The sequence below is a fragment of the Diabrotica virgifera genome, chromosome 8 (assembly GCF_917563875.1).
Source record: "Diabrotica virgifera virgifera chromosome 8, PGI_DIABVI_V3a".
NCBI lineage: Eukaryota > Metazoa > Arthropoda > Insecta > Coleoptera > Chrysomelidae > Diabrotica > Diabrotica virgifera.
In genome coordinates, this window is record NC_065450.1 from 51,361,054 (window position 1) to 51,381,883 (window position 20,830).

Sequence of the window (20,830 nt, forward strand, 5' to 3'; positions counted from 1 at the left end):
ACATAGAAATAACACTATACGCTGTGAGCTCGTACGTAGAGGGGATATTTACAAATTCGCGAACGCCAGTAGTGACAAGTTTGTAAACGTTTACCGGAAATTTGACATAAATGTCAAAGTGATTAATTTAAAATTAAAATTAAAAACATTAATTATAAACAATATTAGTTGGTCAAAGCTGTGATATATATTTTTACCTTAAATATACTTACGTTTTAAATACTGAATTTAAGTTTTTTTAATGTTCCGTAATATCTAATTATAAATAATCTATTATAATCTTAGCGCCATCTACACGATTATTGTCAAAGTATCCGAAGTAAGAAATTGATATTTTATCAATAGCACGTCAAAACGATTAGAAAAATCTTAAAAAAATCGATTACAATTTAATTACTGTTTTGCGTTGTAAATATTAAGCGATAACAATTAAATAATAAATTTAAAAATTACCGGTAAAAGTTGAATTAGTAACCGCTAGGAGCGACACCAGCGAAGCTCAGAGCGTATAGTAAAAGGTATTGTAGAAGAAAAACGATGCATTACATTTTGGTGGATGAGGGTTAAAATTACTTCTCATTTTTTCTTAAAACACATTAGTTATCAATTTTGTTTGCAGCATATCTCGCTTAGTTTTAATGTAATGGACCTTTGATATAGCTCATTTTAAAGGTCTTTTCAAGCACTACAAAAGGTATTAGTAGCATTATACACCTAAAATCGACCGTTTCTCTGTTATTTCAAGTTAAATACACCAATTTGAGTATCCAGTAGGGAGTAGGGACCAGATAGATTAGCGGACATCTAAGTAGCAGTGAAAGACAATGTACAGTAAACAACAACTGAAACAGAATAAGAGGCAGACAAACAGGAGTAATCCTAGTTGCACGAAGAAGAAGAAAGCCTCTTCCATTGTCGACTCTATCTGTCCAAAGATTTTCCCTTTTACGGCGATACCACGATCATCAGCGTAAACAAAGTTCTCAGCTTCGGGGTGCAATGGCTGATCGGGCGCAATAAAGAAGTTATTTAGTAGTCCGTTCTTTGACGGTAAAATATTGCAAAATCTCTAAATTTTAAAGAACCGCTTGGATTGACATGAAATTTGGCATACACAGAGCTAACAAGTCAAAGAAAAAAAGTGATATTGTGCCGATATGTGCTTTTGCCCTGGGGGTGGTTTTCACCCCCTTTTGGGGGTGAAAAAATATTCGTCCAAAGAAAGTCAGGAAATAGATAAACTGGCTAATTTTAAGTAACTTTTGTTCTATAGAGTTTTTTCACTAAGTCAATATTTTTCGAGTTATTTGGCAGTGAATATGTTCATTTTTCCATCAAAATAACCACGCTTTTAGACGGTTTTTCGCAAATAACTCAAATAGTAAGAATTTTGTCGAAAAAACATTCGTAGCAAAAATATAGCCTGTAAAAAATTTTAAAAAATTGTGTATGTATCACGTGTCTACATCTAGTAGAAGCAGAGTTATAGCTAATGAAAAATAGGTTCATATTCGTCAAATTCCAAATGGAATACTTTAACGTGAAATAACCAAAAATGAAGCACATTTCGGGGAAAACTCATTACAACTTATTTAATGTGTTTAAAAGAAGCTTCATTTTTGTTTTATAAAAAATTTTCTCGCATCAAAATTAAACAAATTACGCTCAAAATAAAGTTAGTCCCTTTTGGTTTTGGTAAAAAAATCGAGAAAATCACCCCCTAATTAGTATCTTAAATGAACTTAATCGTTACGACTTCACAAGTTTCTTGACTCGTGTATATATTGTTTATATGATCTGTAAGTTTCATCGGTTCAAAGTCCTTATTATTGAAAAGGCTGTAGTTATAAGGGGTTGAACGAGTCACTGATCACGAATGTATGCAAATTTAGAAACACCAAATCTTAATCAATTTTTGTCTAACAGAAAAACAAAAAAATACATGATATTTAAAAAGGCAAATCTGACTTTTTTTGATTTTCGAGATTTTTGGTATCTCTAACAATTTTTAAGTTATTTTGAAAAAAAGCATATTTTTCAAAATTTAAATTTTTAAAAATTTTACTTTGAAACCAAATTTTTTCAAAAATAAGGAGTTTGAATCGATGAAACTTAGAGATCATATAAACACCACATAAGTAAAATAATTTGTGGAGCGGTAACGATTAATTTCATTTAAGTTACTAATTAGGGGGTGGTCTTCCCGATTTTTTTTTGCAAAAACAAAAGGGACCAACTTTATTTTGAGCGTAACTTGCTTAAATTTAATGCTAGAAACTTTTTGTAAAAACAGAAATAAAGCTTATTTTAAACACTTTAAAAACTTATAATAGGTTTTCTCCAAGAAGTGCTTAATTTTTTGGATATTTCACGTCGAAATATTCTATTTGAAATTTGGTGAATATGAATCTATTTTTCATTGGCTATAACTTTGGTTCTACGAGATCCAGAGACCTAACGCGTACACCATTTTTTTTACTTTTTTATAGGCTATATTTTTGCGACGAACGTTTTTTCGAAAAAATACTTACTTTTTGAGTTATTTGCAAAAAACCGTCTAAAAATGTGGTTATTTTGTTGAAAAATGAACATATTCACTCGCAAATAATTCGAGAAGTGTTGACTTGGCGAAAAAGCTCTATAGAACAAAAGTTACTTAAAATTAGTCAGTTTACCCATTTCCGGACTTATTTTGGATATATATTTTTTCACCCCTAAGAGGGGGTGAAAGTCACCCCCAGGGCAAAAGCACACATCGGCACAATATCACTTTTTTTCTTTGACATGTAAGTTATACGTATGCCAAATTTCATGTCAATCCAAGAGGTTCTTTAAAATTTAGAGCAAAAACCGTGAAAGAATGGACTATAGGGAGGGAGTCAGAACGCTTCCTTGGGGTAGGTCATCTGCTTTTCTTTCCATTTAGCAAAAAGTAGAAGTGTCTATTAATATAACCATAACCTAATAATCTCTATTATATCGAAGTCAACCATGTTGTGTAGTGTAATAGATATTAGTTAAGAGGGTTCTATGATTTATTGTATCGTGGGACACTGTGAGTCTACCAAGGCTACCACCACTCTCTCTCTCTGCTGAAATATTTCCTCTATATACTCTTATTTGGTTCAGTACTTGGCCTGTGCATGATTTGTATGGCCTGAAGCCTGCTTGTTGTGGAATTAGTTTTGCATCTAATTATTCCTGGATGTGATTTAAAATAAGGCATTCATATATGTTATAAAGAAGAGAAAGCTGAGACATTGGATGGCAGCTACTTGGTAGTTCAGGGTCTTTCCTGGGTTTCAGAAGGGCTGCCACTTTTAATTTGCGCCACAATTTTGGGAACTGGTAAGTAGACCAATAGTTGTTACATAGGTCACCCACCCATTGTTTCTCTTTTGGCCTCAAGTGCTTTAAATGCAAGAACTGCAAATGCAAAATCTGTTCTGTTAGGATTTTATCCACCTCAGGTGATTTTCCGTTTGTTATTACAACCATGCCATTTTTGAGATCGTCAGTGATAAATGCGTTTCACAACAAAGTTGCATTCTGTTCATTTTCAGTGCTTTACAGCTGTGGTTTGTTTTACTATTCAGCACCAGTTTTTGTACTACCTGATTTGGAGTTACTACGCAGGGCTGTTTTATCTGTGGGATCCCTGTGTAGGATACCCCATTTGTGATCATATTTGATGAAAATATTATAATGCAAGTAACAATAAATAAACCTGATATCATTCTGGTTACTGAACTTTATTATAATATTTAGTCAACTTACGATAAATTAGCCTTTTTACTAGTTGGATCGAAACATTCATCCCTTGACAATATCCTATTAGAAAAAATATTTTGATCTGCATCTAAAAACATTGCAATCATATGGGCATAATTCCTAGCTCCAAACGTGCATATATGAAGTTCGTAATAGTCATGAATATTACGTAAAAACTTGTGTGTTCCAGGCCTTAACCTGGTATGATACCAAGGAGAATTGGATCCATGTAACTGAAAATGATAAACGTCTTTAATATTAGGAGGTATGTTGTCATTTGTGGTGTGGATTAACGTTTGATCTAGATCGACTAACAGGACTAATTTTCTATCTTTTAACAGGCGTTCGTTATCAGCTTTTCCTATTCTTTGTGCCACTTCCTCGCTGACTTTTAGATCTGGGATAGCATGGATCATAGGTACTGAAGCAATACTAATATCATCGTTTTTTCTAAGATCTGCTCCACATTCGGCACACATGTCATTCATTATTGTAGGATGGGAACATGGTATTAATTCCAAAAGGACTTCCCTAAAATTTATAAAAAAACAAGCTGAAAATGCGAGCATTATCATAACGAAAACTTTGTTTATTTACATATTTAAATTCATTATACAGTGAGGACGTTTGAGTTGGAATAAATTCATTATCTCGAGAATGGGCGAATCTAGAGAGAAATCCTGAGACAGGTCGATTTTTATTTTTAAATGACTTTTTGGCATATATCTCATAATAGTGACGTCATCCATCTGGGCGTGATGACGTAATCGATGATTTTTTAAAATGAGAGTAGGGGTTGTGTGATAGCTCATTTGAAAGGTTATTAATTCTCTATTCAGTAATATAAACGTTAACATAATTCTTTATACAGGGTGTCAAGAAAAATTAATTTTGAATTAAATTAATTGACACAAAAAGAAGAAGGTATGTAATTCATATAATTTAAAATATATTTTAGTGCTGTCAGAAAACAGAAAGAAATGTTGATTTCACAAATAAACATTGCTTTTCGCTTAAATTCAATGTTAATTAATGTATTTTGAATTAAATAAATTGCTTTCATTATTCTTTTTGTGTAAAATAATTTAATAAAAAAAATATTTTTGCCCCCCCTCCAGCGTATAAATAATTAGGTTATTGTTTATATTAGTGAATAGGAAATTGAACAGACTTTCAAATGAGGTATCACACAACCCCTACTATAATTTAAAAAAATTATCAATTACATCATCACGCCCAGATGGATGACATCACTTGTATGATATATATGCCAAAAAGTCCTAATTTAAAAATAAAAATCGACCTGTCTCAGGATTTTTTCCAAATTCAGCCATTCTTTAAATAATGAATTTATTTCAACTCAAACGTCCTCACTGTATAGAAAATTGCCATTATGAAATGTTGTTTAGAATTAAAAACTATGTTTTAATGTGCCATTATATCAGTATATTCTAATTAAAATATTATGAACTATAAAGGTACTTTACTCTTGAGCGAAATTCATATTTTTTGACATGCCTCGTATAAAATTGATAAAATTTATGGTTGCATCTTAGGTTTTAGACCATGCAGAGCATTTTATGAATAACAACTTTTCTTCGTAAAATTAATAATAAAAGAGTTGCGAAATTCATATTTTCTGACATACCTTGTATAATATAGATAAAATTTGATATCTGATGGTTGAATCTAACTTTCTGAGATCTTTTAATGAAAAATGATTTTTTTCATAAAATTAAAAATAAAAAAGTTTCCTATATAGACATATCTATGTGTCCAACTTAAGGAGACACGCTGTATATCATATATATGTTACAGGTAAAGTTAGATAAACGGGTAATTCTAGGATTAACTAGGTTTTGGTAAAATACTTTTTTTAAAATATAGATTATAATTTTTATTTCTGCAGTATTTATAGTTTTACTTTCCTTACTTTTGTAAAATGCATTCTTTTCTTAAATCAAGATATATTTCAAACAGTTATGGTCTTATCATACTAGTATACCTAATAGGGAACTTGCATAAAATTTTAAATTCGAAAAAAATGTTATAAATCACAACCGAACATAATTTAAAACATGTATCAAAGATAAAAAAGTTTTGTTTGTCTTTCGTTTGGCCCCTAAAGACGATTAAAAATTCAAATTATACCAGCCAGCCCAAAAGTGTCATGACGTCATCCGGTTATATGTTTACAGTTTGCACCAACAAAGTAAAGAAAATTGTATATAATTTTAAACTATTTTGAACTATTTTAAAATACAGAAGACTTTAAATTTGTACTTCTAAGTTATTATGAGGTTTTGAAGCGTGAAATTTTGGAAATCTCATTTTTATACAAAACTAAATATTATTATGTAATAAAAAACAATGTGCAAGTTCCCTATTAAGCATTTAACCAAGAGGCAGCAGGTAGAATATGTTTTACTCGAGTGATCCCGAAATTTGAACTATTTAAATTATATTTCGGACTTTGTAGCAGTTATGCCACGGACCATTTAAAATGAACTACATTGATTTTCGATTAATTCAATTAAAATTAAGAAATAAAATTAACAGAAATAATATCCCTCAAGAAATTTCGTTTCGATCCGCCAGCGGTCAATTTAGAAAGTATTTTTACCATCAGCAGAGGGCTTGTGTCGCCGCGTTTGATTTCCTATACCGGCATACCGGTCAGTTCTGGTCAGAATCTCATAAAGTGCGTACAGTGTGCAGAAAATTTCTCTTTTTCAAGCGGCGAAGATCTAGAATCCATCAAATATACGCTATCTAAATGGAATAAAAACATCATAAATACTAGTTATCCAAAAATCCACAGTTTAAATCAACAGCAACCAAAGATATACCAATTTACTTTGCTCTACTTTACTGTACTCTACTTTGCTTTCAATAGTTTGAAATCAAATTTTTATCAATCTTACCTACTTAACTTGTACTATGCATTTGTATACTCCGCCATCAGCTGCAATATAATTGTGTGGGGCAGAGCTACGGAAATTAAGCGAATATTCGTCCTTCAAAAGCGATTCATTCGCCTAATTTTTAACTTAGATTACAACGAATCTTGTAGAGATACATTTAAAAAGAATAATATTATGACCTGCACATGCATCTATCTTTTCAAACTATTAACCTACACTTTTCTTAATAAGAATAAGTTTCAAATAAATAGTGATGTCCATAATTACCACACGAGAAATAAAAGTGATATCCACCTAAACAAATTCAATCGATTTCAACTAAAAAAGTCTCCAATGTATGCCGTAGGACAATTTTTTAATTTGCTACCAAATTCAATAAAAGAAATATTGCATTTTAACAAGTTCAAAACCAGGTTAAAGTTGTTTTTAACTGAACATTATTTTTATTCTCTAGACGAATTCATTGGCTGGAACAATAGCTAGCAACTGATTCTGATATTTTTATACTTTTAACAATATTTTGTCAGTCTCGTAATCTTGTTCTCTACTAAATGTTTGTTACCATTAATTTTTTTAATAAGATAACTTTAGTTTACTTTAGTGTATATAATCTACTTATTGTACTATAAGTATACCATGTTTGTGACTTGTCTTATGTCATGTAAATGATACAAAAAGATCAATAAATTTATCTATCTATCTATTTAAGCAGTGGTGCTCAGACTTGTACTGCGAGGGATCTACCACATAAACTGCAAGCGTCCAGCGATCGACTGCTAGGAAAAAAAAGCAATTTGGAAAATAAAAATCTTTATTGCACATTTCTATTTGATAAAATGTTGTAACTACCTAGAGTTGTAATAACAGCAATGTTTTTCATCTTAATTTTATTTGGATGTTGATGCATGGCACTGCATATCATCCACAAGTTTTTCATATATGATGGTACGTAATTGCCAAAAGCAAGCATGATGAGAGATGTTCGTCAGCAAGCCGATTACAACACCTTCATTTGGGAAAATGCAGACTCTCACACAAATACGTTGATCCAAAGAATGCTGTGAGCTGAAGAGCTACTTGCCTCAAAGAGGAATATTTGTCAGAGGATATAAAAGACCAAAATTTCGTATCGGTCGTTCTGGACTTTTATTTTCAGTAACTCATTTTGGACGGAAATGATCTCCATATTGAAAGTAACGGATATTTCAGTGGAAATTTTTTCCACTTCTTCACAAGAAAATGGATAAGACATGAATGTTACAATATCTGTCAGTTTTTAAAAATTAGCGAAGCTTCTTTAAAAGTCGCTACGAACTGCTTGGAGCTCCATCTCATAATACACATAATTCAAATGAGCGGTTACCCTTTTTTCAACAATGTAATGTTGATTAACTCCTTTCTATTCCTTTGATCAATCAATAATTTCAATTTGTTGACAAAAGAGTCAGCAAGTGTGGTGAGTCAGCACAGTCCCTGTCTTTTCCCATTTGTATTTTTTTTAGTGAATCGCGATCGATTTCAAAAACTTTGGCGATCGACCGGTCGATAAGCACCGCTGTAAGTATTAAAACCACACTGTAATGACGGCCAATTAACAACCGTAAGCTGCACACAGATTCTAGGTAAGCATTCGATTATTATTTCTTATTGAAAACAGCCTAAATTCATAATTTATATTGTAACTTTGGTATCTAGTTTGCGAGGAACAGGATAACTTCATGTAGTTTTTATGTAAATCTTCCATTTTAAAACCATTTCTTGTCCATTTACTTATCAGTTTTTTTTTGGATGATAGAATAAAAAAGATACCAACGGTTTCGAAGTTTCATCGTGCATATGCATGTGAACGTGCATGCTTCTTTAAATGCTTGGACTGACAACCACTCAGTTCGTCACAGATTTAGACATAGTCTAATGTTTTTGTTTGGGAAGAATCAGTAATGTTTTGTTTGGTCCGGTACAGGAAATCTAAACTGTTGCAATTACTCATGGAAACTTTTGAATATTCAAAAATCCACGAGGAAAAAATTTCCTGTAGTTGGCTTTATACCATTTATTACAAAAAAACATGAAATCTTTTATAAAAGGTATATTTGTGTATACATATACCTTTTATAAAGGATTTCATGGTTTTTTGAATATTCATTATGTTACTTTGTAGACTTCGCTGCATCCCATAGTCCAAATCCTTGGAATGTTGTAGAGCATCCTAAGGCAAATTGTTGAAAGCCTTACCTATATTTACATAACATATCACCAGGACACCAGCAACTTGGCTCCGTCTCGAACAGCCTTCCAAACACTTTAGATGTTGTAGTGCTAAGAGGATTTCACCCTAAATAGACCTGTCTTCGTGGGAATAACAGTTTGGAAGATAAGATAAGCTTTTAGTTTATTTTTTTGTTAAAGTTAAGTCAAGTTCTTCTCATTCATAACTATTATATAGTAGAGTGTAAACTTTTTGTGTGCACATAATCAGGTACATTTTGACTAGTTTTTTTTTGTAATTAATAGGGGGGTGTTAGTTTTGTTTTTTAATAAAATAGGATTTCAAACAAATATTAAATAGGTAATGGATAATAATAGTTGAAAATAAATCAAGGTTTTTTTTTTAAATCTAATAGAGAAGAGAAATAAGTGTATAAAAGGTTGTCAATAAGAGTAATTTTCAAATTTAAGAGTTTTTACAAACAAAATTTAATTAAAGAGTTTCTGACTGACTCATGTCTAGGGTTTTTATATATCTCCAGTATCTATGTTGTAAGTATCCTACGAGCACATAGATCTGGAACGTTAGCTATTTGGACACTTGCCAGTCCCAGGACCATTATTTAGATACTAACATTTAAGTTAAGACTTTCGGCTATTCTCACGGACTTGATTATTGAATTACTAATATCTGTTTACTTGGCACAGTAGTGTTGATTTTTGTTATTTGTTTGCAGTCTTTTGACTTATCTATCTCTACACCACTATTGTTTATAATACTGTCTGCTTATGTATATACATAAGCTATTTATATGTTCTTTAGTATATTTAAATACAGTTTGAACCAACTAAAGAAGTACCTATCTTGTATTACATAGTATTAGGTTTGTTTTAAATGTTTTTGTTTTAATAGTTTACAATTATTATTTTTTTTAATAGCCTATGTACTAGTTATCTCAACAGTTATAAGATCTAACCTGTTTTAAAATTTAACTTATGTTTTTGTACTGTCAATGGGGGTTTCCCGTAAATAAATACATAAATAAAATATATTTATTATAAATATATTTTTCTACGGCAGTGCTAAAAGAGCCACTTTTACGCACGCATTTCGTTTCTGAAAGTTGCACTTTCCCGCACGGCATGCGTGAAAGTAAATTTTCTAGCACAGCGTGCGGGACAGTAAAATACCTTGTAATATGGCATTATAATATATTATAATACATGCAATAAACTAGTATTTCGATATTATTTACTAATTTATTTCAAATTCATCTTATTGTGTTCATGTTTTAATGAAATTAGCGCGATAATTCGATGAAATAAAATTATTTTTACATAATGTTTAAAAGTCAGATCAATAGACAATTACAATGGTTTTGAATCGTCGTCATGGAAACCAATATCGTAGTCGTGGTAACCCATTATATTGAAAGTTTGGTTTTGACAACCTTGTCAAAGAATTAATTTTTGTATTTTCACGTGTATTTCAGTCTCATGCGTGAAAGTATCACTTTCCACACTAGTTAGGAAAATAACTATTGTTAATAGTATTTTTGCTTTTTATTTCAGTTCTTACTAACAGTATACAGGGTGTCCACAAACTCTACCGACAAACGAAAACAGAAGATTCTTCAGATAATTTTAAGACATTTTATAAGACAATTATAGTTTCAACATTCTCAAATACAAGTGGAACAATTTGTCATGCCATGTTTTTGCTGAATTTAAGAGGTTTTTGTTAAGTAAATAAACTTATTTTATATGTAAATTTGCAGAAAAATCAAAGTGATTCAGTGATTTACCTTGTTTTGCTGAACCTGTGTTTGTTGTGCAATTAATTGACTAAATTGTGTTATAAATCCACAGTAAGTTATTAATGAGCTGGTTTTTGCTTCCTTCTTTTTTGCTGACATCAATTAGTAGAGGCTAATTTAACTTGTTTCCAAATATAAGTTGGTTTTTAATAAGCCTTATAGTCCAGGAATTTAGTTCAAAGTATAATCATGAATGGAAATTGTGGAAATTGTCAAAATCCTGTGGGAGATAAATCTGTAGTGTGCGACAGCTGTCACATAATATTGCATAATACTGAAGAGTGCACCAGTCTCAGTGCCAGTGAGTTACGTGCAGTGGTTCTGCAGAAGAGATCTTTATACTTTTTCTGTACTGACTGTAGGCTTGCGTTTAAAAATGTGCCAAATCTTGTGAGGCAGATTGAAGCTCTTAAGGCAGAAGTTGGGCAAATGAAAGTGGAAATTCAAAATCTAAAAGAAGAGAGGTCAAATCTTAGTGCCGAAGAAGTGATTACAGAAATACAGGAGAGGCAAAAACGAGCAAATAATCTCATGATTTTTAATTTTCCAGAAACAAATCATAACTCTGATGTTCAAGAAGTTAAGAGTTTCATAACTCAAATCGTAGATAACCCATCCAGCGTTGAAGTTAAAAAAATAATCCGAGTGGGTAAGAAAAATAAAAATGGCAATCGACCACTAAAACTAACACTATCTTCTGCTCAAGAAGCTTTTATGGTGTTTAAAAATAGACACAATACCAACAAAGACAAAAAAATCTTTATAAGTCTCGATCAAACTCAAATGCAACGTGAGCTTTTTAGTAAAACTCGAAGTGAATTATTAAAGAGACAAGACCAAGGTGAACTTAATTTAACCATTAAATATTTTAACAATATACCCAAAATTGTTCAAAAAAACTAAGTCAGTCTCCACGTGGCACGCCTCATAATAACTTAAATGTTTATTACCAAAATACAAATGGGCTTCGAACTAAACTTCAGACTCTCTTATTAAATATTTCACATTGTTCCTATGATGTAATTATTCTAACTGAGACTTGGCTGACTGCTGATTTTCTAGACTCTGAACTTGGTATGGAGAGTTACATTGTGTACCGAAAAGATAGATCAAGTGAAACTAGCATCCACACTAGGGGTGGCGGTGTTTTGATTGCGGTCAGGAAGTCAATCTCGAGTGCCCTATTTGTAAGCAGCAGTAATATTGAACAGGTGTTTATTACTATTGGCAGTGGTCAGTCCAGGGCAATATTTGGAACTGTCTATATTCCACCCAAAGCGGAACCAGCTGTATATACCGAATTCAGTGAAAGTGTTGATGAAGTTAGTGAGAAGTATCCAGCTTCCAAACTATTTTTGTTCGGAGACTTTAATCTGCCAAACATTATGTGGTCTAATGATGAACTGTCTTCCAATGTTACTTTTAGTCAATATTGTACTCCTAATGAAACTCAATCTGCTTGGATATTGTCAAATCTATGTAATTTTCACAATTTATTTCAAATCTATTTATTTATTTATTTATTCAATAAACGGCAGAGCCAATTTACAAAAAATGTATAAAAAAAATGAAATATTAAGGGAAAAAAAATTGATAACCAGTTTTAACCTAAAATAACAAATAACAAAATATAATAAAAATGACAACAATGACAACAATAAAAACCAACAAAATTAAATTAGTAACAATAATAAATAATTAATAAATTATAGGAACTTAGTGCTTTACTTCAGTAATGAATGTGTAATGTGAATGAATGCAGTAATGAAATCAACACAATATCCAATTCTCGTGTGGTTTTATTGGACTTGATATTTGCTAATGACAGTTCTATTCAAGTTATAGCTTCTGATGAGGAAATAGTTCCATTAGATAGGCATCATCCTGCCTTGAACATTGCCATAAAAGATTTTCTTTGTAGTAATGGCTGCTTAACAAACCTGAACAGCTCTTACTATTTGGATTTTAATAACACTGATTTTAACGCCTTGAATGATTACCTTTCTTGTGTTAACTGGGATCAAATTCTTGAAAATCAAAGTCTAGATAAAATGTTAAATACATTCTATGAAGTCATGTACTGTGCTTTTGAAATTTTTGTGCCAAAAAAAATAATGTCAACAAAAAAGTTTCCAAAATGGTTCTCGCCAGAACTAAAGAAACTAGTAATTGAAAAGAAGTTATCACATTTAAAATTTAAAGTTAGTTCCTCTCTAAATGATTATAATGCATTCTCGAGCCTTAGAAGTAAATGTAAAGCTCTAACAAAAACTTGTCATAATAACTTTATAGAAAAAACTGAGAATTCCATTCATAGTAACATTAAATCGTTTTGGTCATTCATAAATTCAAAACGAACGAGGACAGGTTTACCAAATGAAATGTCTTTGAACAATATCACTTATACAACTCCAAGTGATATTGCAAATGCTTTTGCATTATATTTCTCATCAGTTTATTCTGAGAAAGTAATCAGTAAACGTGTTTTACCTCCCACCACCAATATAACGATTAATTCATGTAATATTACAATATCTCAAGTATATGAAAGGATGATGGCGTTAGATGTGAACAGAGGTGCTGGTCCTGACAAAATACCTCCTATAGTTTTGAAGAAATGCAGTTTTATTTTGGCCAGACCATTGTGGAAAATTTTTAATTCTTCATTGTATACTGGTTACTTTCCTGATTCATGGAAATTAAGTTTTTTAACGCCAATACATAAAGCTGGTAGTAGATCTGACATTACAAATTATAGACCGATTTCTATATTAAGTACCATTCCTAAGTTATTTGAAAGCTTAGTGTCCGACTGCCTCTCGGTATGTTTCAAATTGTTTCCAGTAGATGAGCAATATGGTTTTCAGAAACACAAATCATCGGAATTAAATCTTCTTTGCTATTTGAATGCGTTGTCAAGTGCTTTGGAGGGTGGGTATCAAATTGATTCTATTTATACAGACTTCTCCAAGGCATTTGACAGGGTAAATCATAACATCCTATTGTCTAAATTGGAAGCTGCTGGAGTAGATGGGAAACTGCTTGAATGGCTGGAAAGCTACCTAATAGGAAGGCGCCAAGCAGTAAGGATCCAGGATTGTCTATCTCAGGATGTAGTTGTCAGTTCTGGGGTCCCTCAGGGTTCACATCTGGGTCCGCTATTATTTATTATATTTATAAATGATATTGCAGATATAAACTGTGATAAGCTTTTGTTTGCGGATGATTTAAAAATCTTTTCGAAAATATCTAGTCTTGACGATTGCGAAAATCTGCAATTTCAATTAAATAAAATACAGAATTGGTGTAAAGAAAATGAAATGGAGCTAAATGTCAAAAAGTGTCATAAAATTAGTTTTTATCACCACTTGATAACACACCACTAGATTGTGTTAATACAATAAGAGATCTTGGAATACTGTTTGACAAATCGCTAAAATTCGCAGATCATATTGATTCTATTATTTCAAAGGCTTTACAGATGCTTGGCTTCATGAAACGAAACTGCTATGATTTTAAAAGTCCCAATACCCTAAAATTGTTATACTGTTCTCTTGTTAGACCTTACTTGGAATACTGTTGTAGTATTTGGTCACCTTACTATAATGTTTACGCAGAAAAAATTGAAAAGGTCCAAAACAAATTCCTTAGGTTTTTGGGATTTAAAATTAGAGCTATTACTGGGAGTAACAGGTTTTACAGTTATGACGAAATTAGAGCATTTATAAATATCAATACCCTGGAAGAACGTCGTTATCACCATGATTTGAAAATTCTATATAGTTTGTTAAATGGTACAGCAAATAGTCATTATTTATTGTCTAAGGTTGGTTTTAAAGTTCCTTCATACAGTACTCGAAATGCAGTCGAAACCACTTTTCATGTACCATTTCATCGATGTAATTATGGCCTCAATGAACCTATAACTAGAATGTTACGTCTAGCAAATCAAAATACCGAGAGGCTTAATTTTAGTTCCACACCCAACCAATTTATACGCAACTTACAACAAATTAATATTGCCTCTTAATTGTTTTGTTATGTCCACCTTTACCAGTCTGTTTCTAATTTGTTTTGTATGTAATTTATATTATTTATGTTAACTCTATTTTAACTATTATATTTTATGTGTTATATATATATGACTTATATTTAGTATACTAAATTGTTCCAAAATTTGTAAACAATTGTAACTTTATTGGGCTTGTCCCGTGGAAATAAAAAAACAAAACAAAAACAAAACATTTTAACCCAATTCGCTTAGTCCGAAAATGCTTCCTAAGGGAGTTAGAGCTCTTTGAAGATGGCATCTTGTAATTAGTTTTTCTTAAATACCTCCAGAACGCTTCTATTTAGAAAAACAAAAATAGGTGCGTGTATTTATCTTCCAGAGATAACTCTATTCCATCCATTGCGAATTTCTGGTACCGATCATAGGCGTCCGTTTTGGGTAGAGCAACGGTTATTTTATCGCTTAACTTTTTTGTCTTTAATTTTTAAGCATTTTTGACTCTGAATTATTAAATTGTGAGGTATTCTAGTACTAAAAGGTCCTCTTGCTTTAAGTCGATAGGAAACACCATTTTCTAGAAAAATCGATTTGAAAATTTTTCGTTTCTTGAATTTCAAAAAAAATTTTCAAAAAAAAACTATTTAGAAAGACGAAACCTGGTACATTTACTTATATTCCATAGATGAATCAAATTCATTAATTGCGAATCTCCAGAATCGGTCATAGGCGTCCGTTTTGGGTAGGTCAACAGTTATTTTATAGCATAACATTTTTAATTTTTTTTATTTTTTTTTTCAAATTCCAAGAACAAAAAACTTTCAAATCGATTTTTCTGGAAAACGGTGTGTCCTACCGACTTAAAGAAAGAGTACTTTTTAGTACTAAAATACCTCACAATTTAATAATCCAGTATCAAAAATGCTTAAAAGTTAAAGACAAAAAAGTTATGCGATAAAATATTCGTTGCCCTACCAAAACGGACGCCTATGGCCGGTACTAGAAATTCGCAATGGATGGAATCGATTCATTTCTGGAAAGTAAATAAGTATACCAATTGTTGTTTTTCTAAATAGAAGAATTCTGGAGATATTTAAGAAAAACTTAGTACATGACGCCATCTTCAAAGAGCTCTAGCTCCCTTAGAAAGCATTTTCGGATTAGGTGAATTGGGTTAAATTATCTTAAAATTATCTGAAGAATCTCCTGTCTTCGTTTGTCGGTAGAGTTTCTGGACACCCTGTATAACATGCATTACAAGGTAAATATTGAATTTTGTTGTATTATTGAATATTGAATTTTGTTGTATTTCAGGAAATTGTATCAAGAGGCATTTATTTATTTTATGTCCATACTATTGGATATTACCGATACCTCGTGGGAACGTCGCACTTTACCCGAGTAATCCTAGAATTACCCGTTTACCTAACTTTACCCGTAACATATACCTACAGAAATATAATAATACAGGGTGTTTCATTGGGAAAGTAACATACGTTAACTGTAGAAAGAGGACACTTAGGCAGTCTCAAAAATACTCAATGGGTCTTACTCCATTAATAACAAAGATACCGAGTGTTTTATCTATTTTGCCATTTTCTTAATTGGTTCATAACTTTTTAACCACACTGTATATTTATCCTGTATTTGGCATGCAAATATAATTTAAGGTGTCAAATAAATTAATTTATTTACAATTGTAAAAAATCCAGGTCCGGATTAAAAATATTGGAAAAATATTCTGACCCCAAAAAAAACACCCTGTAAATTCAATTTTTTTAAAATGGATTTTTCAGTTGAAAAGAGGATGAAAAACTAAATTTAGTGGTATACTTTGAATTTTTGGCAAAATGATTTTTCTGGTTAAATTTTGAATTTGAATTCTGAAATTATGTGAATTTCGAAGCCCAAAGTAAAAAAAAATTAAAATATGACTTAATTTTAATTAATACCATTATTTAATCTAAATTGGTAAAATTTTAACATTTTGACACATAACAATAATTTTTAATGGTGGTAATTTTGAATAGTTAATATGCTGCAAATTTTCTTTGTTTTTGTTATAACTTTTAGATACTTTGTTTATTAAAGTGATGTATTTTTTATTGACTCTTTATTATTTATTCATTATTTAAAGATGAATATTCGCCATAACCTATTTGTTACACATAATAAAAAACACTGAAATGTTTTAACATTTTATGAAATTTAAATTAAATATTGGTATTAATTAAAATTTAGTCGCATTTTAATTTTTTCTACTTAGAGCCCTCGCAATTGACATAATTTCAGAATTCAAATTCAAAATTTTATCAAAAAAATCATTTTGCCGAAAATTGAAAGTATACCACTAAATTTAGTTTTTCATGCTCATTTCAAATGCAAAATCCATTTTAAAAAAATTTAATATACAGGGTGTTTTTTTGGGTCGGAATATTTTTACAATATTCTTTAATCCGGACCTGGATTTTTTATAATTGTAAATAAAATAATTGATTGGACACCTAAAAGAATATTCGCGTGTTAAATATAAAATAAATATACAGTGCAGTTGACAAGTTGTAAGCTGTATTTCAATTTTTTTCTACTTAGAGCTCTCGAAATTCACATAATTTCAGAATTCAAATTCAAAATTTGATTAGAAAAATCATTTTGCCGAAAATTCAAAATATACCACTAAATTTAGTTTTTCATCTTATTTTCAACTGAAAAATCCATTTTAAAAAAATTTAATGTACAGGGTGTTGTTTTTGGGTCGGAATATTTTTCTAATATTTTTTAATCCGGGCCTGGATTTTTTATAATTGTAAATAAATTGATTTATTCTAAACCTTAAAGGATATTTGTGTGCCAAATATAAAATAAATACACGGTGTGGTTAAAAAGTTATGAACCAAATAAAAAAATGGCAAAATAGATAAAACACCCAGTATCTTTGTTATTAATGGAGTAAGACCGATTAAGTATGGTATTTTTGAGACCGCCTAAATGTCCTCTTTCTACAGTTAACGTATGTTACTTTCCCAATGAAACACCCTGTATAATACATATCATCGGGTAATGCCATCCCCTCTTTGTGAACACACACACACACACACACATATCATTGGGTAGACATCTCAAATAAAAAAAATAGTAAGTTGCCATATAACATTACCTACATTAGGTTTGTTCCAACTCAATACAAAACCGTTCTTGAATCGTTACGAGCATGCACAATAACGAATAATTATGCACAGTAACACATTTTTCGTTAAGTAACACGTAAGTGCAGTAACACATGTGCAGTAACAAACCTATTAACATTAATAAATAAAATTTATTTGACATTTCAACTTGACGTTTATGTGCCAAACCAAACAAAGACTTTCATCTCGGGACAGCAATTTAGGGTCCTGATTACAAGCGTTTATATAGCTGATCCGGTGTCAGTCGAAGTCATGCACTAGATTGAAATAATATGAAATTTTCGTTTGCATTTTTACGTACATTAGGTTAAGAGCCGGTTGTTCGAACGCTAATCAACAATGATCATTATCAAATATTTAATTACTGTCACCAAACTGTCAATGTCAACTTTGTTTGGGTTGCTGAAAACATAATTAATTAAAATTATGAGATTTATTATCAATTATGTTAATAATTATTGTTATATTAATTGATTATAGTCTCAGAATTGTAATCAATTATGTTTTTAGCAACCCAATCAAAGTTGACATTGACAATTTTGACAGTAATTAAATATTTGATAGTGATCATTGTTGATTAGCGTTCGAACAACCAGCCCTTAATGTGTTTTTAGCTGTGTCTCTATTGTAGAATTGTCTCGCTATCTAAAATTGCTAAGAGACCCTAAATTGCTGTCCCGAGATGCAAGTTGACTTTGAGGTTCGTTATCTCGAAGATCGTTTGAGATATCAAAATGTCGTTTTCAGATTTGGGTTCAAGAGACAAAGCTACACAGGCATCCATCAGTAGATTGGCTCCAAGACTTTGTGAATTTAGAAACAAAAACAAAATTTTCGTTGAAAATGTTACAAGGAAAACATCCAAAAGAAACCATATATCACAAAAAAAGATATTTACAGATTATTTAATGGGTACGATTTTTATGAAGTGAATCTGCATTTCTAGTCCAAGAAAGCGTTGAATTTTACTCCCCATAATGGGAGTCGATTCAAGAATAAGCGCACAAATGGAGAGGGCCATAAACCAAAATCCTTGGACCAAAATAGATGGTTGACATATGGATTCCCGGGTCTTTTCCTAAATTTTAAGATGGAATTTGGCCCATTTTTCAGTTCAGTCAGGTTGACAGAATCGAAAGCTTCACGTATATAGTGTCGCATATAAGGGGATGTGCGCCACTGGCTAGAACTACTGTTCTCTGGGATGAATAATTTTTGTTTCACATTAAAAACTGCAGGCAATAAGTAGCCCTTAAACCTTTCCTCTTTAAATATAAGATCAACATACTTTTCCATATTATTTATTCCTAATACTCTTAGTACATTCTGTGGAATATAGGAATTGATTAAAAAATACAACCTATTACAGCATAATTCTCATATCTTATCTACACACTTGTCAACATTTTATCAACTTATATAATTATGATACTAATGCAATTCAGAATTTGTTAAGTCAGAACAATCTAAGTACTTTTAAACATCTGTTTAATAGTAAATATTACTAATAATAAACATATATTTTCACTGGCTGTTTATCTCTTAAACACATTGCATAATGTATGAATTAGAGCTAGAGTGTGGCCAGTATGATAGCAAAATATAATCATTAACCATGATAGGTCAAAAATACTCTATCAAACATTAACGATACAATTACCGCTGCGTGAATTATAAAAGTGCAGTATTTGATACTGGATCTTACCCGGGTTTTACAATTTGTCCTTCTAGGACTAAAATCTGATGCACAGTTCCAGCTTGTGTTGATTTTAATTTACGTTGTTCCGGTTTTGTAGCTTCTTCAAAATCATAAATTAATATTGGACATCCTATAGAAATTCGTGTTCCTGTTCGTATTTTCCATTTACATATTTTTATAGGTTTTGTTTGTTGTTGAAATATACTTATTGTTCTTTCCGCCATTTTTAACTGATCGATTTCGATTTCAAACGGCGACCTCATTAAAATTCAAAGTACACACCTGGCTTTGACAGTGACATATGACATACTTCAAAATCTTAAATGTGTCTTTTCGCTAATAAGTATTTAACCACAGCCACCTAAAGCTAAATCAATTATTAAGACGCGACATGAGAAAATTGGCAACGTTGAAGGTAGTCCGATAGTAGTCGATTTTTACTTTGTTTGCATGTTTATTTTATTATTATTGATGAGTTATTTGATTAAAAAAAGACTGTATAACTTCTGTGGGTGCAGGGTTATACAATTGGAAATTAAATATTCATCATTGGCGCATATACGGGTAATATGACCCTTATTATGTGCGCCAATGGTGAACATAAAATTCTTAATTGTGTGTCAAAAATGCACAATAACTACCTCTTAAAACCCACCAAATTTAATTTGCATATCTCAACCGATTTTAGAGCAATAAATAAATCGTCAGTTTGTAAACAAAATTTAAACACTCCCTATCTCGGAAACGAAGCATTTGCTAACACACGTTTATAAAGCATACTGGCATTATTTTTTCATGCAGAATTACCCCTTAAAGTTTGCCATACTTATTTAAAAACACCCTGTATTGATGAAAAGCACGGTATAGTATCCTCCTCTATTTATAGCAGTTATTGTTATGTAATGTTATATATGTAGTTATGTCAGTTCATATTTTATTAGTTGTCAAAATATATTTATCGAAATGTTCTACTTATTCAATCTGCAGATATAACAAATTGGCGACGAGGTAAATCATTGAATAACCAGATTTTTAAACTACATACCAAACATGGATCCAGATCAATTTAAACAATTTATGATGGTAAACCAGGAAATTTTAAATCAACTGCATAAAAGTTTGGCAAGTACTTCAAATAATACTAATAATTTTATCCCTCTATTCGAAAATTTTGATGAACAAAAAGAAAACTTCAAAATTTACATAGAACGTTT

The 20,830-nt window shown here is 31.1% G+C and overlaps 1 protein-coding gene across 2 annotated transcripts in view; it reads right to left on the minus strand.

Moving 5' to 3' along the window:
* LOC126889453 (RNA polymerase II subunit A C-terminal domain phosphatase) overlaps positions 1–19,928 on the minus strand; it is a 67,117-nt gene extending 47,189 nt beyond the window's left edge. The window contains exons 1-2 of one of the 2 annotated variants that reach the window (XM_050657768.1): positions 19,623–19,927; positions 3,778–4,302 (exon numbers count right to left, since the gene is read on the minus strand). In XM_050657768.1, the coding sequence (XP_050513725.1) occupies positions 3,778–4,302; positions 19,623–19,879 (782 nt within the window). In that variant the 5' untranslated portion in view covers positions 19,880–19,927. Of the gene's footprint in view, positions 1–3,777; positions 4,303–19,622 lie in introns of both variants that reach the window. The other variant, XM_050657767.1, reaches the window with a different exon arrangement.
* Positions 19,929–20,830: the final 902 nt, after the last annotated feature.